General features: G+C 36.1%; 1 protein-coding gene across 1 annotated transcript in view; it reads right to left on the bottom strand.

Moving 5' to 3' along the window:
• Window positions 1-21,258: 21,258 nt before the first annotated feature.
• Window positions 21,259-26,596, bottom strand: part of LOC150098409 (syntaxin-6-like) — a 93,169-nt gene continuing 87,831 nt past the window's right edge. Inside the window, exon 8 of the mRNA XM_090405041.1 lies at window positions 21,259-22,409. Coding sequence (XP_090261167.1) covers window positions 22,333-22,409 — 77 coding nt within the window. The 3' untranslated portion in view covers window positions 21,259-22,332. The remainder of the gene's footprint in view (window positions 22,410-26,596) is intronic.

The raw sequence follows: 26,596 nt of genomic DNA on the forward strand, positions 1-26,596 counted from the left end.
CTTTCAACATCTTTCTCTAAATCCAGAGTAATTTATTAAAAAAAGGGTGGCACACCATTTGGCAACTCCTATATAGGTAGAGATGACCTACGAATGCTTCTGCCTGGTATCTCAGCTTGGGCCTGGCTCCCACTGAAGAGACCTCAATAAAGGTCGAAACTAGTCTGGGTAGTGGCCCTTCCTTTAATGCATAACATTAGACATATCTGCAAGGAGATGTGTTTTGCATTATAGGAGATACTAAGACAGGAGTGTTGGTAGCTTGCTACACCTTTGCAACGAGTTGCCCTGGTGTTGTATCACTTTGCCCCAGTCCTGAAGATACTTTCAGGCGCAAACTTTGTTTGCACACACTTGGATAAAGGATTAAACTAAATTTATTATACTCTAACCAAGTGAAAAATAAACTTTTAAATACTAACAATATATGAGCAAAGGAAAGCAGTTGTCAATTTAATGTGGCAGAGTATAAAGTTATGCATTTTGAGGTGAAAAGATTATCAGCTGTGTACCATAGTAGTGGATATCCCAAGAAATTGATGAAGCCAGGGATTTGGGGTGGTTAGTGAATAGAGCGTTAGCGTTTAGAGGGCATATTACAAAAGTGACTAAAACAGCTCATCAGATTACTTGTTTATAATCATTAATTACTGGGCTACACAGGCTCTCAGGTGTATTCCATAGATAGGTCTAAGGAATGTCAGTGTGTCAATAAACATTCCTTAGACCTATCTATGGAATACAGCCGAGAGCCTGTGTAGCCCAGTGAATGTGGCATTTGCACACCACGGTGCTTGGCCGCACTAAGGAAGACTTGGTTTCAAGTATAGTTGGCGACTAGAGGGAATTTTTCTAAGCCTTTTTGCGGCCGGTTCCCGATGTTAGTCGATCTCTGGCATGGACAAGCGGGTTTTTCATCCTGTAAACTCAAGAAAATCGACCGTAGAACCCATATTATTTCAGACATTAAATACGAGTGCTAGGATTAGGGACCACGAGATGGCGGCACCTATAGAGCCATCTCTCTTCACTGCGTACCGCTTAATTAGTTGATAGCCTTGGGCCAGCTATCTCTAATTGGGTACCAGTGGAGATTGAACTGCCCACTTAGTCTCCAAAAAGTTAGTTAGGGCTAAAAACGGCCTCGCCTACTCCCTGTATATACGGGAATAAAAAGGCATTAGCTGATTTTTTTTTTTTTTACACCCTATTTGTATGTATCATATCACAGGTGATATAACAAACACAATTACTGATAGGTGTTTACAGGATTAATATATAAGGGTGCTGAAAAATTGTGACAATCACCATGAAGGAATTGAGGTAGAACCATGTAACTTACACATTATTATACATATTACCCACAAAGTGTTACACACTTGTTACAATGCTGCTGCATCATTTGCAATCATCTAAGAAAAAAGTCTTTCCCTTGATGCACAAATTGTCAGCTATAGATAGATATGACTTCATCCATGGTAAATTTTGTTCCTTTTAAGTGTTTTTTTAAATTTGGGAATAGGAAATAGTCAGATAGGGGCCACGTCTGGCAAATAGAGTGGGTGAGGCAGACATTGAAAGCCCAAGTTGTATTGTCTGTTGGATTTCATGAGCAGGTGTGTTGTCCTGTAAAAGCAACACACCTGCATCCTTTTTTTTTTTGAAGCACTTGGTATGGATTGCTCCATTCATATCCCAAAAGACAATGACAAGAAAACCTTCCCTGCTGAATTTTGGGTTCAGAACTTCTTTGTGTCTTCACTCCATTGACTGTTATTTGGTTCAGAGCTGTTGAATAAACTGCTGTTGTAACAGTTTCACCTTTTTTTGAGGTACTTAGTAAAGATTACACCATCCATATCCCAAAAAATAATTGCAAGTGATAAAGTGTTTATCTACTTCACCTGTTTGTTATGATAATCTGTAACACTCTGAAAGTACTAAGGATAGTTGTTACCTACTGATTTTCGGGTTCAGAACTTCTTTGGTTGTGAAGAACCTTTGTCTTCACTTCATTGACTGTTGTTTGTCTCTAGGTCATAGTGATGAAGCCATGTTTCATCAACAGTCACAATATGAGCCAAAAAATTTGTATCTGATTTCTCAAACTGACCCCCCAAATGCCTTGAGATGACAGCACACATTCTCTCTTTTGGTCGGCATTCAAACATTTGAGGAGCCACTTTGCTTGAGAGTTTCTGCATGTTTAGATGCTGGTGGATAATGACCCCAACTTGTTCCCTGGATATTCTCAAAGTTTTTGTAATGTTTTTGGCTGGTATTTGTCTATCATCAAGGATCATGGCATGCATTGCTTTGATGTTTTCAGGTGTGGAAGGTCTTCCTGACCTGGGAGTATCTGTTTTCTCAGGATGCCCAGTTTTAAACTTGGCCACCCATCTAGCAACTGTTGGATATGCTGAGCACAGTCCTCTAAAGTCTCACACAAAGTTTGGTAAATCTCAGTTACAGACTTTTCTTGCAGCCAAAAAACTTTATGGCCTGCACTGTCTTCAAATTTCTTTAAATCTGATGTCTTCTTATATATCCTAAAAGAAAAAAAACAAATTATTACAATTCGATGAAACATGAAGTTAAAGGGTTTTAAGATATGGTCTTTCTTGTGGTTATATCAGTGCTTTAATATCATTTTTGTTCTAGGAGTGTGACCAACAAGGTTATGAGAACTAATTAATAAGTCATTCACAACTCTCTCAGGAAGAAAATTTTTCCTCGGAGAGTTGTGAATGACTGGAATAAGTTTCTGGAGTCTCTTATAGGTGCCATGATTGTGAGTTCCTATCCAAGTATGATAGATATTGTGCAAACATTGGAGAGTGCTTGACATAATGTTTAGGGCTTCCCTTGATGAATTTGCAGACTCCATGGAGTTGCCTGTGTAGTAGTAGTAGTAGTAATAATAATAATAATAATCTTCAGCACAGGTGATTAAACAAGATTTAATGATGCCGTTTGAATACAGTTTTCACAAATTGTTATGTATATGAAAAATTTTAATAAAATATATTCAAAAATTAAGACTACAAAGCCAAATCATCTGGCTGTAATAGCCAAGTAACTTTGCTTCAATTATACCTAATTAATGGCAAGCAAAAGTAGTTTGTCATAGTCTGGTATGTCTCTCAAGATATGTATTTCTGACCTGTTTGTGTTGCAGGATGAAAAACATCAATTTCAAGGAAGAAAAACTTTAATCATCCATTCTATGAGACCAACTAGAGATCTAACTCATCTAATAGATGCAGAAAGCTCTATGAAATGTCACTTGCATTTGATATGGGATTTAAGCCCAGCTCTTTCTAGCCTGAGATCACAACCTTCCAAGTGTGTGCTACAGAAATGCTGCTACAAGGTAACAACTATCCTTAGTACTTTCAGAGTGTTACAGATTATCATAACAAACAGGTGAAGTAGACAAACACTTTATCACAAATATTTTCCCTCCAGTTACCAAATCATTCTTTGTTAATTTTATTATTATTATCACATGACACCTCCAAGGAGTCTTTGGACTCAAGGGAGGGCACCTATTCTACAGCTCTCCGTCTCCACCACTCAATCACCAATTACAGCGAATCGGATAATCTACACCAATGCAATCTACTGCTCACCACTAGTTTAAATCCTGCAATGAGCAGGATTCAAACCTGCAGCCTTTTGGCTGGAGAGCAGATACGCTAACCACTTGGCCAATCATTATGGCACAAGTATTGCTAAAACAACATGAACTTTATTTTACTGGTATTAGTGGTGGTTCTCCCTGTCCAGCAGGGATTATTCAAACAAGCAAGCATTCATAGGATTGCTGATAGTACAGTTTATATCTGCACTACAGGATTTTCTTTCTCCCACATCATGGACATAATTTCATAGCACCTCAGCTATATTTTCTGGTGGTGTAAAATTTTCTATATCAAAAGTTTTTTTTTTTTGTTTTATGACAGTTTTATTTATTTTTTTAAAATAAATACATCATCATCAAATTCCTGCCATGTACCCTCAAGGGGTGTACAGGATATGATGGTACTACATGAAAAATTTACATCATTACTAACTTCCTATCCACAATTTTCCTCCAGATCAGTCTGTTACTTGTCAAGACTCCAACATTATCAGATCTTATATTTCTATCGTCTAAGGCACTTTGTACCGTATCAATCCACCTGGCTTGGTCTTCCTCTGGGTCGTTTTCTTGCCATCCTGGCAGAGAACACTTGTTTTGCTAATCTTTCTTCGCCCATTCTGTTTAAGTGACCTGAGATTAGCTCTGCTAACGCATTCCTGGATGCTAACAATGTCAAGTTCTTTCCTAATATCCTCATTTTTAATATGATATTGCCATCTGTTCATGCCTCTGATCTTTCTCAGGACTCTCATATCTGCAGTCTCTAGTCTTTGGTCAACTGTTTTACTTCTGACCCAGCTCTCAGATCCATAAGTTAAAACTGGTTCGAACAGTCTTATATACAGCTAATTTAATGTTCCGACTAATTTCTCTCTTATTCCACATGAATTTATTCACTTGACTTCCTACCATACCAGTTTTGTCGATTCTATTGTCTATTTCCATATTTAATTTACCATCTTCACTAAAAATCGTGCCTAAGTAGCTTAAATAAATACATAGATTGCAATTTTGAGATGATGGTACTAGTCCCCCAAGTCTTTGAACCCTAGGAATTTCAATTCCAGTATGTCCTGGAAAAGGTAAGGTGGCTAAGATAAAAGGTAAGGTTTAAAACAAGATAGTAAAAGCCAAGAAATTTTCCTTCATACTTGCAAAGCATGGAGGGACATGGGAAACCAGATATAAATTATTAGTTTTACATTCTAAGTAAGGTATCACAATAATACCTGTAATAGTAGGAATCAAGCAAGAGATTTCCAATAGAATATATAGAGAACTAGAATCCAAGCCAACACTAAAAATGGGATAAAATCATTAACATAAGAGTATTTCAAGTGAAATTAGAACTGGTTTTGTGATGTCACCTTCACGATGGACGTGAAGCTGCCTGTACCAAAGTTTGTCATGTTGATGTTTAGTGGAGGAAACATAACTAAAAATAATAATTAACTAAATTTATTTAGCTAATTAGAATACCGAGCCAATATTTTGCCTTGGTACCAAGGTAACTTCGACACAAAGACATACTAAGTATGTGCATGCGAGATCAAGAGCAACAAGGAAAACATGTACAGTAAAAGGCAGTCTTCTACTGATGGCCTCTTTGGATTTGGATACAGTGATGAAATCTTGCTAAAGGTCTCTGAGATTTTTTGCCAATGTGATGCAGGGAAATTTAAGTTTATTTTTGTAGATACTATTATTGTTGTAGATAAAATCGAAAATCCCTAGGCATTTGTATATTCATATATACTTAAGTATGTGAAGAAACTAACAGATTTATGTAATGCACATTTTCAAAAGCAAATATTTTTTGCGATATGAAGTAACATTACATTTGAGATTTTCTATGTCATTAAATAGTTCACAAATACTAATTTTACAAATTCTACTCTCTCAAAAAACTTAAACTAGCACAGCATATATAGAAAATTTTGTAAATATACACCTGCTTGATGTGGAAGGGACTTGATACATGATCAAGTGAGTTCCCACCTGACTTGCAACACAATTCAGAGCACTTTATCACAAACATGTTAACTCAGGTATGAACAAACAAAAAAATTTGCACATGAAGTATCTTCATAATTAAACAAGAATTTACCAAGTAATAAAAAAAAAATACGAGGCTAAAAATACTAAATACGAGGCTAATCTTCTTGAATGGCAGGCAGTCTCAAGTAGAGTGATGTGGGCAAATATGAGAATGGGGAACTGGACAAAGAGACTTATTTGTGCCTATGGTCCCACAGAAGGTTCTACTAAGGTAGAAGTGGAGGAATTTTTTGATGCTTTATAGAAAGCAGCTGACATAATGAAAAAGGAAAAGCTGGCCCTTGTTGGGGATATAAATAGCAGAGTAGGAAATGATTGTGATAACACATACAAAAATATTTTGGGAAAATTTGGAGAAAAGAGCAAAGCTAATAATAATAATGTCCAAATGGACATGGACTGGTAATTACTAACACCGTATTCAAATAAAAATGTGCACAAATTCACATGGAGAGAAGAGGCTAAGAATAAGAAAAGTCTCATTGACTATGTTATTGTCATCACTATGTTGATAGTGATGTTTTCTCCCTGGTGCAGGACACCAGAGTGTACAGAGGATTTGAAATTGGAAGTGATCACTATTTAGTCTTGAGCAGGATAAAATTGAATTTCGTATTGAAAAGAATAACATGTAAGAAAGTTTTAAAGCGAATAAAAGTTGAGCAGCTCTCAGATGTGAACTGTAGACTAAAATGCACAAAGATTATTGAAGAAAAAATGAAAGAGTTTGAGAACAGCAACCAAACCTTGGAGATTCAGTGGCAAGCCTTGAAGAAAACACTGATTGATTCTGCGAAAGAAGCATGTGGTGAGGTTGTCTGCAAGATAGAAAAATTAGAACTCCATGGTGGACACACGAAGTTAAAGGGGAAGTGAAGGAAAAGAAGAAAGCATATCAAAAGTTCCTGGCAAATAAGTCAGCTTGTGCTCTTAGAGAATACAGAGACAAATGTAAGAAAGCTAAACAAAAGTCATAGGAGAACTTCGGCAAGAACATAGAAAATAAATATCAAGAAGGTGGTAAGATATTCTGCGGGGTTGTTGAAGAAGCTTAGAAATGGAGGAAAGAGTGCTGTAAAAAGAATTAGAGATAATAGATGAATAAAAAGAATAAATAAAAATAGAGATAAAACACAAATTTCCGATGATTGGAGGAGAGCTCTAATAGTACCCATATATAAAAAGGGAAATAAAACTGAATGTGAGAATTACAGAGGTATTTCCCTACTGAGTGTTCCTGGCAAGATCTATGCAAGTATACTTGCAAAACGGTTGAGAAGAATTGTGGAAGAAAAGCTTGGTGAAAAACAAGCTGGATTCAGTCCAAATAGAGGCTGTCAGGATCAGATCTTCACTTTACGACAAATAGTCGAGAAAGCATGGAAATATAACAAAGATCTGTATTTAAGTTTTGTCGATTTGGAAAAGGCATATGACAAAGTGCCAAGAGAGAAGCTATTCAATACGCTGCAGTTATATGGTGTCAATGGGGCATTATATCAAGCAATACTTAGTCTTTATTTGAGTTGTAAGTCAGCAGTTAGAATTGAAGGAAGTACAGGAAGATGGTTTAATGTTAAATCTGGTGTGAGACAAGGATGTACATTATTCCCTCTGTTATTCATTATCTATATGGATCACATTATGAAGGAAAGTGGTATTACACATGAAAACCAAATTTGAGATGTTAATTTCAGCTCTTTGCTTTATGCAGACGATGTTATACTTCTAAATAAATCTGCTACAAGTCTGCAAGATTCTCTGACTAAATTGAATAACTGTTGTAATAGATATGGTATGAAGGTCAGCAATAAAAAGACAAAGACAATGAAAATAGACAGAATCATTGAAAATGTCAACTGCATTGTGAACGGAGAACCTGTGGAACAAGTTCTCCGTTGAAGTAAAACATTTCAGCTAATTAGGCTTGATTTTTAGTGAAGATGGTAAATTCAATATGGAAATAGACAACAGAATCAACAAAGCTGGTATGGTAGGAAGTCAATTGAATAAATTCATATGGAATAAGAGAGAAATCAGTCGGAAACACTAAGTTAGCTGTATAAAGTTTTAACTTATGAATGCGAGAGCTGGGTCAGAAGTAAAACGCTTGACCAAAGACTAGAGACCGCAGACATGAGAGTCGTGAGAAAGATTAGAGGCGTGAACAGATGGCATTGATTGCAATAACATATTAAAAACGAGGATATTAGGAAAGAACTTGACATTGTCAGCATCCAGGAATGCATTAGCAGAGCTAATCTCAGGTGATATGGTCACTTAAATAGAATGGGCAAGGAAAGATTAGCAAAATAAGTTTTCTCTGCCAGGTTGGCAGGAAAACGACCCAGAGGAAGACCAAGATATAGGTGGTTTGATACTGTATAAAGTGCCTTAGACGATGGAAATATAAGATCTGATAATGTTGGAGTCTTGACGAGTAACAGACTGATTTGGAGGAAAATTGTAGATAGGAAGTTAGTAATGATGTAAATTTTTCATGTAGTACTATCACATCCTGTACATCCCCTTGAGGGTACATGGCAGGAATTTGATGCTGATGATAAAAAAAAAAAAAAAAAAAAAAAAAAAAAAAACTCTCAGATCCTCACGTCAAAACTGTTTTGAACTGTGTCGTTTAGACTGCTAGCCTAGTGTTTTGGCTAATATCTCTTATTCCATATAAATGTATTCAATTGACCTACCCCTCCATATATATATGGAGGGGTAGTTCAGTTTTGCCTATTCTATTGTGCATTTTGATACAATATTTCCATAGTAGACCAAAAATATTTAATCTTTCTGTAGGTTTTCCATTAAAAAAGGTTAACTGTGCTTGACTTACAACTTAAATATAGATCATGTATTGCTCTGCATAATGCTTACCCAATGTAACTAACTGCCTCTTCTAAATGCCTTTACTTTTAGCATCAGTATCGTGTCTTCTCCAGCTCTTCTTTCAAGAAAGAAATAAAAAATAATCATCTTTCTCATTTATATATATATATATATACAGGGTGTTCGGGATAAATTTGACATATTTATAATTAATTATATTTTTCCGTAAGTTACATGTATTAACACACACTTCTCTTCATTTAAAAGTTTGGACCCTTCTTCATTCATATACAAGATGTCAGAAAGGATGGATAGCTGGAACCCACCTGAATCATGGAAGAGAATAACTTGTATCATGATGATTCGTGCCCGCCATCAAAATAAGGATATTACGACTGCTGCCCAATGCTCCCTGAATACAGTAAAAACAATCAGGCATGAACTAGAGACTTGCAATGGTGACTACGAGGATGTAGCAAGAAGAAAGATCCCTAGCAGACGATCTGATTGCGTTCGTACAGCAGAATTCCTCGCAAATCTGCAGGAACAGGTGTTGAAGAACCCTGGCATTGGAATTCGGGCTTTGTTCGTGGAGTTGCTAACTGTAGTCAAGCCCTGGATAACAAGGGTAGCCAATGGTAGGCCGTATGTATGGCAGCAGGATTCGGCCCCTTGCCACACCTCTGGGAAAAGTCAAAAATGGTTGTCTGAAAATTTCTACGACTTCACCAGTCCAAATGTTTGGCCTCCAAACTCCCCAGACCTTAACCCCATGGATTATTTTGTATGGGGCGCAGTTGAAAAAGACACCAATCGCACTTCCAGTAATACAAAAGCCCAGTTAATGGATAAAATTAAAACAGTTTTTGCGGCCCTTCCCAGGGAGACTGTAGCATCAGCTTGTTCGAGGTTCCGAAGCAGAATTGAAGCTGTGATCGATGCTAATGGTGGTTATTTTGAGTAAATCTTGTTGATAGTATTGTAATTAACTCTGCCTGTAATGTTTTTTTGTCAATTCATTAAATTTAATAGATACAAAGAAGATTTTCTTTTTCCTTACGAAACTGTCAAATTTATCCCGAACACCCTGTATATATATATATATATATATATGGAAACTGGCTAGAACTGACAGTAATTGTCTTCACATTTTGTTAGTGCAAGCAGTGTGCTATAATATTCTTGTACAAGCTTAGAAATTATTATTATTCATGCCTCCATGGAGTCAAAAGACTCATGGTGGAAGGTCCTTTCTAAGAAACACAAGTCTATCAAGACTCATCGAGGGAAGTCCCTCATAGGAAACACAAAGTCTATCATAGCACTCCTTAAATGCATTGACCGTTCTTGCTCCTACCTCTCCATTAGGCAATGCATTCCATGGTTCAAACACCTTCCGTGCAAAGAAACCACTCCTCACCCTCTTTCTCACAGTTTCCTTTCATAACTTCCAGGGATGGCCCCTTGTCATGACTCCTTCCTGCTGTTCAACCAAGCGAAAGAACTCCCCAGTGTCAATCCTGTAACCAGCTCTCAACAGTTTAAAAGTCTCAATCATATCATCCCTCCTTCTTCTATCTGCCAAACTGTGCAGTCCACACTCCCTCAGCCGATCCTCATAACTAACATTGTACAGTCCCGACACTATCTTTGTTATCCTCCTCTGATTTCCACAGTTAATTTATCCCCTTCAAATCCTGGGGACCAGATCACAATGGAATGATAACCCTTTTATCTCTGCAGGTCAGTGTCCTTCTCATTATTGCAGCAATCCTCTGTGTTACCTTCACTACCTTTGCATGCAATATGTCCCCTAAATTTCAGGTTTCTATCAATCATCAACCCCAGATCTCTTGTCTCCCCTACTTCCTCCAGGTTTAACTCCTCCCATCAATGTGTCCCAAACCTCAAGACGTTACATTTTGCTGCATTAAAACTTATACCCACCCCCATTCATTTACCCATCTATCTAGCTTGTTCAAATCTTCTTGCAGGGCTACCACATCTGCACTATTACTAATAACCCTTCCCAGCTTTGCATCATCTGCAAACAACTGAATATCCCCTTGTAATCCACGGACAATGTCATTGATATAAAAGTTAAACAATATAGGTACCAGTGCTGAGCCCAGTGGAAACCCACTGGTATCATATTGCTCCACCATACACAACTCTCTGATAACTATCAGACAGCCAATCCTAAATCCAGTTGACCAATCTGATATCCAGACCCATCAGCTGCAACTTGAATATCAGCTTATCATGTGGCACTCTGTCAAATGCCTTTGCTAAGTCTAGGAAAATGGCAGTATATGCCTTTCCCTCATCTAATGCTCTTGTAACTTTATTATAAAAGGCGCTTAAGCATATTGCTAAAAAAAAGAGCACCCCTTCACAAATCCATGTTGACTCTCACAGATAACATTACCCTCATCTGCCCAATGCTGTATACAGTCCCTCACAACTTTCTCCAAGATCTTACTAACTACTGATGACACACAAACTGGCCTATAATTAGACACTTCTAGTCTGCTACCACCCTTATGCAATGGCACGATCTTACCTTCCTTCCATTCCATGGGCATATTTCCTGCAGCCAAACTTTCACTGAAAAGCCAGGTCAAAGGTACTGTCAGTTCCCTAGCACATTCTCTCAAAACTCGTGAAATACCATCCAGTCCCACAGCTTTACTGACATCCAGAGCACTCAGTATTTGGAACACACACTCCTCCTGCACCTCAAACCTGCCCTATCCTCTAAGTATTCAAATTGACTCCTCCAGGATGAAATACTCCAATAAAGTGTTCATTGAACAATTCCACTATGTCCTCTGCATCAGTCACTCTATTCCCATTTTTATCCCACGTCATTCTTCCACAGTCATTTCTCCTCCTACTGGCCACATAGCTAAAAAATTCCCTAGGATTTTCCTTGGATCTAAGGGTCAATCTTTTCTCATATTCCAGTGTCGTCTTCCTTAGCATACTAGTCACTCTCCTGGCCTGTGTCTTATATTCTTCATGCATTTTCTTTTCACCTGTCTCCTGATATCTCTGCATACGAAAAAGAGGCTATCTCCATAGCCTCTTTTTCGCATGCAGTTCCTGTTTAATATTGTTTGTCATCCACTTTACTCCACCTTGTGTCCTCTTCTTCACTCGTGGAATACAGCTTTCCATTGCCGCTAAAAATATTCCTTCACAATTTCTCAAGCACTAATGATATCCAGGCCTTCCAATTCCTCCCTCCACGAAACTTCTCCAAGTTGACGTCTAAGACTATTATAATCACCTGCTTTATAATTCCACATACATTCCCGTCTCTTTGATACTCCTGCATGTCTATTCATTTTCCAAGTCAAAACCATATGGTCACTCTCTCCAACTGGTGGGAGAGAGATGTTATCTCAGTTATTATCAACTCTTCTGATGCTATAACCAAATCCAAAACTCTTGAACCTCTTGTTCCCTCTGTTACATGTGGGCTAAGACATTTGTTCCTCAAGAATTCTAGAAATTCCATTCCCTTATTGCTACATGCATCTTCCTTTCCCCAATCTATACTACTGTAGTTAAAATCTGCCATAACAATCATTCTTCTTGCACTTGCCACATTCAACTGTCTCAACATCTCCTGGTCCCCATCCTCTGTGCTCCTTGGCCTGTAGCAACACCCCACTAAATATCCTGTCTTGCCCACCTCTACCTCACACTATATGCTTTCAAAATCATTAGTGTCACAGCCTTCCAAAGACTCCACTCTTAGAGGACATAGGTCGTCACTTATCATAAGCAGTACTCCACCACCACCACCACGCTTTCCCTTCCTATCCTGCCAAAAAATGCTGTACCCAGCAACTTCTATTCCTGTTATTATATCCCCTTCTGTCAACGACGTCTCAGTGATCCCAATAATCTTTGGTCAGGCTGATGCTATCAGTGCCACCAATTCCTCTCCCTTATTCCGAATACTCCTGGCAATAGTATAAAGCATAAAAATGCCACTGTTTCTATACCCTGCATTATCCCCTCTATACTCCACTGGGCTCAGCATTACCTGCTGTCTTCCCCCCTTCTCCCAAGTATCCATTCCCACAAGAGAGGCCACCCCTGCTACCATCCACACTGGGACACACTAACTCGTTCAGAACAGCAATCTCTCTCCAGATGCCTACGTCCCTCCTCATTCGAATGCAAGCGGTCTCTTGCATACAATTCCTCTCTGTTCTCAAACGCACTCCAAGCATCCACGTATTACAATTTTAAATGGAGGAAAGAGTGCTGTAAAAGGAGTTAGAAATGATAAAGGTGACATGAAAACGGGATAAAAAGATATCCTTGAAGTATGGAGTAATTACTTCAAAAAATTGCTAAATGAAACAAGCAGTGATAGCACAGTGGTAAAAAAAACACTCAACAGGCATACAGTCAAGATTCAAGTATTTTAATGCAAGAAAGGAAAAGAAATAAAATATTATTCTGAAGTTTGTTAACCTGTTTTGGCATCTCCTTTAGTAGCCATCCTTAAATGTTCTCTCCAATTCTTTTGGTTTCTTTATTTTATCATTTACTACCCGTATTTGTAATTCCTTCCTTATTTCATTTCAGCTGCTTATATTCTGTTTTCATCTTTTTCCCCCTCTCTCCATTCAACTTTCTGAACCACATATTGCTGATATTGCCCTGACTATAAAATCTTGTTTCCTTCCTTGTTTTGCCTTTTGTTTTTCATCTTGTAGTACCAAATGCCAGATGAGTCTGCAAATTAAATTCATCTTTTTTTTTTTTCTATGAATAGTTTTAGTGCAAATACATCATCAATGCAACTTTGATCCTTCCTAAATCCAGCCTGTTCTTCTAATAAACTATCAGCAATAGTGGCAAATCTTTTATTTAAAATCTCACTACCTTTGTAATTTTCACATAAATTTCTATCTCCCTTCTTAAAAACTGAGATTGTTTTAGCCTTTTCCATTTTTGGGATATAACTGCAGGTGATCTAACAGTTACTTAACAGATTCGGGAATCTTACTTTAAAGTGGAGTATCACTGTACTTAACTCTGAAGTACTTAATTCCATCTGTTCCTGCTTTCTTCCAATTCCACCATCTCCAATAAATCCCTTCCTATATTATTTACATTTTTATTGTCTATTTCTTTAATTTCTTAAACTGTGGATTGTACCATAGTTGTATCCATTCTTCCTTTGAACTTCCTGAAATTTCTGTTAATCTTTTTTTCTGCAGATTATGTTCAATATTACTAATCTATCTATCCCAATAATCTTAGTGAGATTTTCATACAATATTTCTTTTAGTTCTGTGACTAATGATTTTGGTGTTTGTACCTGGAACCATGAAGCAGAAGAGGTTCATCCCAGGAACCTCTTCTGCTATGTGGTTTTATTAATTTGCTATGTTTATCCATTCTACATTTATGTCGGAATAGAAATTTGAGAAGTACTGAGTCAGTCAGTTTTGATACAGATTTTGAATACTTTTGGATAGGTAAGTTTTATAAGTTCTTTCTACATTATTTTCGTTATTCTCGTGGTTTTTGTGATTTCCATCTTGCTTATATTGGTACACCGGCCTTGTTGGCCGAGTGGTTAGCATATCCGCTCTCCAGCCAAAATAAAAGGCTGCGGGTTCGAATCCCACCGTGGGGTTAAAGTTAATAGTTCAGTATCCTGTGTAAAATTTGCCTCTAAGATCTCCTCTGCTGTGGAAAATTTGAATGTGTACACTGCTGATGTAGATTTCAAGAAAGCCAGCTGGATTTCTGTTTGTGATTGTCTGTGAAGAAACTAGTGGTGGTCTCGGTGGTAAATGGCGTTGATGTAGATGAAGGTATTTTACGGTTGGTGGAGTAGTGGAGAGAGGAGGTCTTTGGACTCCCTGGAGGTGTTACATAATAATAATATTGCTGTTTTTGAGATTACCGGAGAATGGTCTGAATATATGTCATTGCCTCTACAAACTGTTGTCTTTTACTTGTAAAGATAGCTTTTTTTTTTTTTGTTAACAGTTATAGTCTATAAGTGATCATTGTCCTCTGGTGCTCCACAGATTATGGATGTTTTTTTTTTTTTTTTTCTAAAAAATATTTGTGATTTTTAATTCATGAAATTATAAGTCTCAATTTATTTCCATTTTGATTTAAATGTTGTTCTCCATATCTACCTATGATCTATGGCAGGGATTCTCAACCTATGGTATGCGTACCACTACCTTACTGGTACATCTAATATCTTGAATTAAATATAGTGGTATGCCACTGGAAAAGGTTGAGAACCCCTGATCTATGGTATGTTTTAGTTCTCTACTCTAGTATTAATGTCTCCTGCAATTAAATAAATTTCATTACAATGTCTCATCAGGTTTCTTCTACTGAAGCATATATTCTTATCATTGTTAGCCTCTTTTGAATTTCAATTTCACAGTTTCTATTCTTTCATAAGTGTAGCTCTTTCATGTTTGATCTGTCATAACTTCATCACAGCTTTCTCTTTTATTCTACTCTGCCCCACTATATATATATATATATATATATATATATATATATCATTACATAACCTTCTACAGTTCCTTTTAATTTTGTTCTTAGTTTTTCAGTTAATACTGCTATATTTATCTTTTAACTGCTTGTTGAGTTCAGTTTCTTTCCCAGTTAAGCTACTAATTTTGTCTTCTTTCTTGCTGCTGTTTCCAGTAAATCTGTATTGTTTTTCCTTTGAATGCTTCTAAGTTTGTTTTCTTACAAGAAGAGGATTATCATCCTCTTGCACAACCCCCAATATGGAGGACCAGGGTATCTTTTCCAGATCTACAAAAAAAATAAATACAAATCTTTGTTATATCTTATGATTTCTTAAATGTTTTCCTTAAAGTGAAAATCTGATCCTAACAGATGCTGTTTGGCATGAATCCAGCCTATTCTTTGCATGTTTCTCTTTTACAATTTTTCTTAGCCTCTTCTCAAGTATGCCAGCATTAATTTTAGTTGGAACATTGAGTAGAGAAATTCCTCTGGAATTCTTTCATTCAGTTTTTCCCTTATTATACTTGGGTACTATAAGAACTTACTCCATCATCTGAATTTGATCTTCACGCCAGGCATCCTGAATTATGCAGTAATAGCCAGAAAACTTTTTATAAATCCATATCTGAGCATTTCTGGTTGAATATCACCTACTACAGCTGCTTGCCCACATTTGTGATGGGTTTTACTACTTCAAGTACTAATATTCTCTGGTTGCATTCTTCTCTTCTTGAATATTTTTACTACTCTTCTGTCACTACTTATTTAATAATCCTTTGCAATATTACTCTAGCTATCCAGAATATCTTCAGTTTTTATATAACCTAAGGCATCTGAGTGGTAAAATGTTTTCCTCCAGAACATTTTGCCATCTTTGTGATATTTACTTTCTATATTCTTACCAGTCTTCTCATTACGTTTGTTTAGCTACTGTTATGCATAGCATTGTCACACTGTCTTAGTATTCTTTCAAGACATCTGCTTGATGCCCTGAGATGTACTTCTTCTTTTATGCCATCTTTGTGATATTTACTTTCTATATTCTTACCAGTCTTCTCATTACGTTTGTTTAGCTACTGTTATGCATAGCATTGTCACACTGTCTTAGTATTCTTTCAAGACATCTGCTTGATGCCCTGAGATGTACTTCTTCTTTTATAGAACTGCTTGTTTAACTCAGTGAGTTTACATCATGTTCAGATTTTTCTGTTCTTGCAAACACCATCACATACCATCCTAACTGAATCAGCATTTTTAGAGTTAATAGTTCAGTTTCCTCTGTAAAATTTGCCTCTAAGATGCAGGTTTCAAGAAAGCCAGCTGGATTTCTGATTTATATTTAAATAATGTAAATCAGAAGGGCTGGTAGTATTAGGAGAGCAATAAGTAATAGTAATTGCATTTCATATAATGCAAAGGGAGATCTTTAAACAAAGAAACGCATACATTCTAAGTTGGACACTGACATGGTCTTTCACAAACATACACTAATGCCATATTATAAATTTAGTTTAATCCTTTATCCAAGTGTGAGCAAACAAAGTTTGCACCTGAAAGTATCTTCAGGACTGGGTAAGGTGGTACAACACCAGGCATCTCGTTGAAAAGGTGGAGCAAGCTAATATCACTCCTATCTCAGTCTCTCCCATAATGCAAAACACATCTCCTTGCAGATATGTATATATAATGTTATGCATTAAGGGAAGGGCCCAGACTAGTTTCGACCTTTATTGAGGTCTCTTCAGTGGGAGCCAGGCCCAAGTGGAGATACCAACAGAAGCATTAGCAAGGTCATCTCTACCTATAGGAGTTGCCAAACGGTGTGCCACCTTTTTTATTAAATTACTCTGGATTTAGAGAATACACTAATGCCATTTTTAAGAATGGATGGCTGTAAAAACAGATGTAGTTACTGAAGAACCTGAAATTTCTGAGTAGAGGTGAGCTTGTAGATTGGATATGGAAATGAATATCATTTCATTCTCATTTTGTCTGTAAAGACTTTCTGAAAGAAATTTCAGAAACTCCTTTTTGGATAAAGATGTGGGACTGGATAATGTATTCTGGAAACATAAATGGAAAAAATCAATTTCCACCTGGAATGTCTGGCATATAACAGATCTTGATAAAGAAGGAAAGAGTTGATTTGATAAAAACGGGAGGGAGGCAGTGAATAATGAGAACTTGACAAACCAAACCCCAAAATCTATAAAGTAAAAAGTTTTTATGAAAAAAAAAAAACCTTATGAAACACCTGGACTCCTCTTGGTAGTAATGCATGTGGTAGTAATGGCTTCAAGAATATCGGTGCCTTTCATTGTTCCCTTCATAGGTAAAAGCACTAGCAGTTCTTCTGTCACATTGAATTGTTGATCAATGCCATGAACAAAGATAGCCAGCTGCGCTGTATCCTTCACATCTGTGCTCTCATCTAAAGCATGTGAATATGATGTAAATTCGGACAACCATTTTTTTTAAAGTTCCTTCAATGACATTGGCAAGTTCTTCGACACATTGTGCTACAGTTATCCCAGACAAACTCGGTTTTTTAAACACTCATCGCTGTTGGGTACAGAATATCCCCAACAGCAATGAGACACTCTTTCAGAAACTCGCCGTCCAAGAAGGCTTTTGATTTTTTAGCAATTTTTTCAGCTATTACAACACTTACTTTGATGAACGCTTCGCTCTCTTCCCTCTAAAATGCAAGCAGGGTACCTTTTAAACGTACCCTGCTGGCATTTTAAATCAATTTGGAGATGGTTCACTTTGTCCACACAAAGCCCCCCCACTTGAAGGTGATCGAAATTGGATGCATGCTTTGTCTCATAGTGTTGTTTTATACTGTATTGTATTCTTTTGATACTGACACTTACAACAAATTAAACACACTGGCTTATCGTCGATCAGCACAAAAAAGTACAAATTGGTCCACTTTTCGTTAAAAACCCGACAAGAATCACTTGATTTACGCTTTTTACTCGTAGATGCCATAGTGATGGAAGGTGAACCCAAAAAGTGATCCAAAATGGCTGTGTTATGGTTATTAGCCACTGAATATGTCTCACACTAATGAAAACAGTCTGGCAATATAAAACCACAATAGGCTATGGCTGACAACAAACCTACATGTGCTTATACATGAATATCACACTGTTCACGACTGACTGACTGTGGATGAGATCCTCTTGTATTTATATGAAAATAATGAAGTATCGAGAATCTTCGAGATGTATCTGAAAGGCACTAGAGAGCGCACTCGAATGAACTACTGCTTCAGCCATCTACCTGCGACATTAGTACTTAAGTAAGTTGGCAACGGTAGATGGCTGAAGAAGCATGTCTAGTTAATATTTATTTTTATAGGATGTTATGTAAATTATCAAATGCACAACGTTCCTTGTGAATCTGGAAAGCATCTTACAATTCTAAATATCGCAGTATAACTCTGCGGGCCATGCATTGAAGACCTCTGCTCTACAGTATTTCAAAAAAAAAATATATATATATATATATATACAGGGTGTTCGGGATAAATTTGACAGTTTCGTAAGGAAAAAGAAAATCTTCTTTGTATCTATTAAATTTAATGAATTGACAAAAAAACATTACAGGCAGAGTTAATTACAATACTATCAACAAGATTTACTCAAAATAACCACCATTAGCATCGATCACAGCTTCAATTCTGCTTCGGAACCTCGAACAAGCTGATGCTACAGTCTCCCTGGGAAGGGCCGCAAAAACTGTTTTAATTTTATCCATTAACTGGACTTTTGTATTACTGGAAGTGCGATTGGTGTCTTTTTTAACTGCGCCCCATACAAAATAATCCATGGGGTTAAGGTCTGGGGAGTTTGGAGGCCAAACATTTGGACTGGTGAAGTCGTAGAAATTTTCAGACAACCATTTTTGACTTTTCCCAGAGGTGTGGCAAGGGGCCGAATCCTGCTGCCATACATACGGCCTACCATTGGCTACCCTTGTTATCCAGGGCTTGACTACAGTTAGCAACTCCACGAACAAAGCCCGAATTCCAATGCCAGGGTTCTTCAACACCTGTTCCTGCAGATTTGCGAGGAATTCTGCTGTACGAACGCAATCAGATCGTCTGCTAGGGATCTTTCTTCTTGCTACATCCTCGTAGTCACCATTGCAAGTCTCTAGTTCATGCCTGATTGTTTTTACTGTATTCAGGGAGCATTGGGCAGCAGTCGTAATATCCTTATTTTGATGGCGGGCACGAATCATCATGATACAAGTTATTCTCTTCCATGATTCAGGTGGGTTCCAGCTATCCATCCTTTCTGACATCTTGTATGTGAATGAAGAAGGGTCCAAACTTTTAAATGAAGAGAAGTGTGTTACTTACGGAAAATATAATACATGTAACTTACGGAAAAATATAATTAATTATAAATATGTCAAATTTATCCCGAACACCCTGTATGTATGCAAATTTTAATTATTTGCATACATATCTTTACAACTGATACGAAATTTGTATTTTGGCAAGCTTTCATTCTTTCTCTCTTTGTTGTAGAAAAATGACTCTCTAAGCACACAGTGCTGCCAGTAACAAGCAGGAATATTTTTCTTCATAACAAGATCAAGATGATTATTAACTTCGTCATAAAACCTTAAAATATTTTCTCAAAAATTTACAATTACAAGTACACTTTCAATATACATCCTTAAAGCCTCAATGAAGGGTATGCATTCTATTTGGAAAAATAAAGCATATCTAAATTTTAATGGATGAAGATTCCTATTCAATGACTTTTCATGCATAAAAAAAAAAAAAGCAATACAGCTAACTCACTCTAGAAAATCTATAGCACCCACAGGAATAGTCTGCTTCACTGAATTTCTTTTGGCACAGCATACAATGCTGTGCCAAATTTATAAAATAAATATTTTATAAATATTTACAAAATAAATATTTATTTATGGGCTCTGGTCAGGACTATTCAATAGTAGTGTTTGCTGTAGTGAGAGTTGACTATAATTTCTTTGAAATTAGTGTATTTATTTAGCATAATAAAAAATAAAGACACATGACATCAAAATATATAAATACATATTTGTGCAGACAATAAAAATGAGACAGGTAGCGTACATATACAAATAACAGGTAAAAAAGTCAGTAAAATTTTATGTCTAGTTCAGCTAGTCATTCACGAGCTGAAGGATCTGCCTCTTGGGTCACCAGGGTAGGCTCTTATGCTGCAGTCCTCCACAATGTGCCTGATGTTTTGGTTTATGGCCCCATAGTCACATTGGGGGGTGCAGGTGATCTTCCCCACTTGTGTAAGCTATCTGTGCAGATACCATGTCCTGTGTGTATCCTATTTAAGCTTTTCTATAGATGATGAATCTCAATCCCTTTTGGATTTTGGTTGGGAAGGATACACTTAAGTCTGGTGCCAATTTTCCATTCCAAGTTTCAAGCCATTTTGAAATTAGTGTCATCATGAGATCCAACCAACAAATCAGAAACGGAATTAAAAGAGATGGACAGAAAATGTTATCTCAGACAATGGAGCATTTTGCACCCATTTTCACTTACATTCTGTTTTGCAGGATTAATGAACAATTAACTCTTTGAAGAAGAGATACACACACACACACACGTGTGTGTCACTATCTTCAGAATGGTATCAACATATCTATGCATTCAAAGTTTTAACTACAGCAAAGCTGTAAATTTGCATCTTTTGAGTTTTTCCAGGGATGGTCTCTTAGCAACCTTCTCAATTTCTCTTTTTCTTGTATTTGTCAAAGAAGATGAAATGTATTTTTAACTCATCACTCAGAGTTAATATTCTTTGATAGAACTTAACACACAAAATCAAAATACTGAGGAGAATCTTGGGATCTGCATTCATGAGATTTTCTCTTTTGTCCAGTTTTTTATTTGATAAAAAACTGAACTAATTTACAGAAAATACAAAATAAAACAATTTAGAGAAAAATACCAATTTATTGAAGCAAAAGTAGGCAAATACTAGTAATACTCCAGATATTAGTAGTTAATGATGGACAAACCAACTATCCCAGTAATTTGTGGAATTATATTTTTGGAATACACTTTTTCAAAAAAAAAAAAAAAAAAAGGAATAAGAACAAACTTAAATATAGTATAAAATAAACCTGATTCATTAATTATATTTGATTTCACAATTATTGTTTATTTATATTTGACAGTTTAGATACACATGACCCAATTTATAAGTTATTTATATATAGAATTTAGATTTAATACTTAAACATTTATAAACCATGCTTCATAAAAATCTTTCAAGTTGTAATTTTCAGGTCCACTGACAAACTATTTTTGGAGAACTGATTGTCTTCCTTTGATTTTCTTGTTTTGTAAAAACTAACATAGTTGCATATATATAAATCACAAAGAGTAAAACATCAAATATCATGCTTATTGTGTAGTTCTTGGTGTTACAATATGACAATGTGTGTAAATTCTGATTTTGCAAGGCATAGTTATATATATTTAGCACATCACAGCTGCTAGTTTCATAGCTGTCAAATTTTATTTCAATGTTGAATGCGCAGGTTTAAAGATCAATAGGAATGTATGCTTTTGTTTTACTGCAGTTTATTTATTTTTTAGTCTATAATACTTTGGTCATTCAAACCAAAGTTTTAAAAAAAACACACTAATTTTTACTGCTATAAAATAAATAAAGACTAGAAATGCTATAAAGTATTTTCAAGGACTTGATTAGACTCTTAATTTATATATCTTGTTCTGTTTGTAAGAAGGGTACAAATGTGTATACATCTTTCTGTACAGTTAAATAATTTACATAACAAAAATTATAGCTGATTCTGAAAAAGTTACATAGTATCAAGAAATATATGTAAGCATTTACTTTCATCAGTATTTCAATAAATAAAGTAAAGAAATATTGCTACAACAGAATGATTAACTTTGAGCCTAATCAAATTGTTATCTACTACTATAAAGACATTTGTACAATTTCACATCTATTTACAGTTTTGTTCAGTTCACAGTTTATACCAACTGATACTGCCTCTTTGGTTCACAACATGAGTTCACTTCCTTAAAGTATGGAATGTTGAAATAGGTCATGTGAGTAGAGGAACGGAAGACTATACACCAAAACAATGGTAGAGTTTCAAGAACAGTTTCTTTAAAAAAAAATCTGTTGAGAACTATACATGGAGCTGCATACCACTGTGAAAAAATGAAGCATTCTTTGTACCAATCACAAAAGGAAAAATAATATAATCACTACTGCCATTACAGCAAGAAGCATCCCAATTGCTAACCACTGTCTTCGGTCTGAAAAGGAAAACGCACATTAGCAAAATAAAGTAGTTATTATAATTATTTAAAAACAGGAATTTCTCTGAAATCTCTTAATAACAAAGTAAATAATGCTTTATCAATCAGCTTAGTGAAATTAAATTAAAAATAATACAAAATAGAACAATCACCTAACAGATACATGTTAGTTACATGCATACGCCATTTTTTTTTTTTTTTTTTTTTAAGAATTGATAGGAGGGGAGTGATTTTGTTCCTCATTACAGACAGATGCATTATGCATGTCAGTGTACAAGTGTCATGCTGAAGAATTAATCATAATAAATATATTCTAGCTTTCGTGTTAAATATTGACTGTACTTCAGTGAATTTGAAATGAGATGCCTGGAGAAAGTTCTGTTCAGGGAAGAAAGAAAGAAAATGCAAAACTGGGAAAATTAAGGCCTAAAAGAGGGAGTGCATATGTGCAAGAACCCTTGAGGTGGGTGAGTAAGATCAAAGAATGCCGAATGGTTCCTTTGGTTTCATATTTGACTGGGACGATCATTAAGAACCATGCAAGGGATACTTGTGGATCCAAAGTGGGATACTGCAATTCATGAATACTAATTGAACAGCTTGACTGGGTCAAAAATTATAGGCAAAAGTGAGACCTGATTAGTGGTATGGAATGTAAATACCATATTTTCAGGGAGGATAAGACAGTGAGGAATATTACTGGTGCAAGATAAAAGGCAAGACATAATGTACAGTCATCTGCTGCTATAAGCCAAAAGGTGAAAAGAGAGACAGATCATTGGAAAGTTTGTTCAATAAGTTAAAGTTGAGTGATTAGGAAATTTGAACTATGGGCATGGAAAGAAAGGAACCAAGGTTAGGAAATGCCAGATCTGATGAACAGTATCAGAGGATTTTTTCCATAATTAAGGAAAACCACTTTGTCTTCAAATGGAGTGCATCATGCAGTCTTCACCTGGTAGACAAGCTGGGATTTGAGGGCCAGTTTTTCCATTTTGTTTAAGTTGCTACTTAGTTTTATGTTTGAATTTAGTATACAAGATGTTTCCATGCGTATTTTGTCAGCTAAATTGGTGGGGAGGGATCTTAAGCCTCTCTTGATATGATAAATGATATCGAGTTCTTTCTTCCATCCTTTTTATCCCTCTTAAGATTCAGAACTTTGCTTTTTCTTTCTATACGAAAGACTACGAAAAAATGAGTAGTCATTAAAAACTCCGAAAATTGTTCTGTCAGCGTCGTAACATAAATGATAACTTTTAAACATTTTTCTTTCTATATAAAAGACTTCAATAAATATCCATTATCGAGTTCCAAAAAACCCCTCGTTTCTCTTATAGCATTCTTTTCATTCCACGCATGCTAAACTATGGGTCACATGTCCAGTTTTCATTTCAGTTCTGAAGCTAGAAAAATTAGCTATCACCTGTTAGAGTAATGGCACTTTACTAGAAAACGCACTTCAAGTGTGCGAGAAAATAAGTTTTTAATCTCGTGAATAATTTAAATTAAATTAATTGTTTCCAATAAATTAATTTTTAATCAGTTGACATTCATTTCTAAATTCAGTATTCCTCTTACACACATATACAGTAAGCATATATACAGCAATGTATAGACAATCTTTTTTTCTTTTTTTTTTAAATTGTATACTTAATATAATTTAAATTGTACTTAACAAAATAAACTGGTAATTATAAACAAATTAAAATGGGCACAATCTAATTGTTGTAATACATCCAGCTTTTTGTGGGAAAACAGACTGGTGCACATTCTTTAATAGCTGGAAAAGTTGAATAAATCTCTAATATAATATAGCACTGTCCTAAGTTTATTTTCATAGCTCACAACATGAATTAGATTCTTCCTATTATGGATTTTAGGCCAAGTTGCCTGTTCCAGTTTCATGCCATCGTTTTCTTGGTCTTCCAATTCTTTGAGCTCAGTTTTCAGATAAGTTATTTTTGAAATAATTAATTGTATATAAGTGTGTACATATGAGTAAGAGTTGCTATAAAGGTTGTCAGCTTGTAGTGTTATTAGTGTGTGGGATATTTTGTCTAAATTTAATTACAAATTTGTTGATATTGGACCTTAGCATAGTAACTGGCAAAGGTAATATGGCAGCAGCTTTGTCATTGCAGGAATTTAACTTCAACTTCAGTCATTTCGTAAAATGCGAGGTGTGCATGTACTCATTTGATTACATTGATAAATTGTGGATATTTAAGGCAGATGGAAGGAGGGTGTGTGCAAAATGTGAGCTGAATGAGGATTTGATGAGTGCTAATATGTTGATGACAGAAAGTGTTAGTAGTGAGAATGGCGCAAAGAGAATGAGTGCTCGTCCAAAAGAGAAGGATGGTGTGAAAGAACAGCGAAAAGTTGTTAAACAATTATTGTAAAAGAAAATGAGTGAATTAAAAACCTTATTGGATTGTAAAAGAGACGAAAGTGATGCAAATGTGACAGAAGGCAACGAAATTGAGAGAATGAATGAAACCGGAAATAGTGTGATGCAAGGTTCAAAAGATGGAAAAATCAAAAGAATGAATGACAGAGAAAGTTGGACGTGAGGATCGAAAGTACAAAAACTCGAAAGGATGAATGAGAGTGAAAGTGTGATGCAGAGTTCAAAAATTCGAAAGAATGAACGAACAGAGAAAATGTGACACAAGATTTGAAAGTTGAGTTGGTTAGGATGAAGCAAGAAATGAAATGGATGGAGAACGAAATTAAGAAAATTTGGGAAATGTATGGGAGAGTGAAAATGATTAAAACAAATAACGAAAAACTTGCGAGTGGTGTTGTATGGTGACTCAATTCTTAAAGGTGTGCTGGACGAAAGGATGCACAACGTATGTGTGGTAGTAGAGTGATTGAGGCATTGGATATGAGAAGGAAGCAAGCCAAAGAGTTGGTAGTTTTAATAGGTACGAATGACTTGACTGAGAACAAAGAGTACGTCACACTGGATATCGGGAGGTTGCTTAGACGGATGAAAGAGAATAATATGATAGGAAATGTAATAAGCATGTTGCCTAGGTATGACAGTGATGAGAAGAGGCAGAGAACAAGGATTATGAATGATATGTTAGCTGAAATGTGTTAGGAGAAAGGAGTACAGTTTTTTAATGTGTAGAATGAGTTTGAAGGACAAAGTGAACTATATAAGAGTGATGGACTGCATTTGAGTGTTTCTGGTGTGAGTCAATTGGAGAGACTGCTGCTGGAAGATAGATAAGTGATTACAGAGAATGAAGCTGATCAAGCAGGAAGTGATGTGGAAGGACAGGAGAGTAAGACAGGAGAAATTGAGAGGTGGTTATGAATGAGGAAGTGAGTGGCATGAGTATAGAAAATGAGAGAATGGGTATGCAAGATGGACAGGGAAACGGGGAGACTCAGGAGGAACACATCATGAGAAAGGTGGATGCTCCAAGAGGATGTGAAATCATGTAGACAGGAATGGGATGACCTGAGAACAAGAGGAAACAGTTGGACTTGAAGAGAGTTCTAAAATGAATAAGCAGAAAGGGAAATTGCTCCAGTTGAGCATGGAGAAATCACATTGAATGAGTGGTATAATCAGTGGAACTAGTTGTAGATCCAGGAATGGGCTGTTGTGTTTGTATACAAATGTTAGAAGTGTAAGAAACAAGACAGATGAAATGGTTGCATTAATTGAATCTGTTCACCCAAAAATTGTTGGAATAAGTGAGACATGGTTAAATGAGGACGACATCCTGACAGGAATAGAGATGGAAGAGTACGATGTGTTTCGTGAGGGTAGAAAGGGAGACGGAGTGCTACTGATGATAGAAAAAGAGTTATGTCCATACAAAGTAGAGATGCAAGAGGGAAATAGTGCCAGTGGTTTTGATGCAGTATGATGTGAGATAGAGGTGAACAGAATGAAATTCTTGGTTGATGCTGTTATAGACCTGGTAATGTGGTTGGTAGTGACTCTATAATCAAATTAGCCAAGCAAATAAAAAAGGGTGATCATTATGGGCGATTTTAATCATGGCAATACAGGACTGGAATGATGAGATAGCAACTGGAAGTAAAGAAAATGAGTTTCTTGAGTTTTTGATGGACAACTACCTCAGACAGTATGTAACAGAGAACACATGAGGATTGAGGGTCTTGGATTTGATCATCTCATCAGAGGATGTAATTAT

Source organism: Typopeltis vanoorti, chromosome 15 (genome assembly GCF_054136105.1).
Source record: "Typopeltis vanoorti isolate ZY-2024b chromosome 15, IOZ_Tvanoo_1.0, whole genome shotgun sequence".
NCBI classification, from domain to species: Eukaryota; Metazoa; Arthropoda; class Arachnida; order Uropygi; family Thelyphonidae; genus Typopeltis; species Typopeltis vanoorti.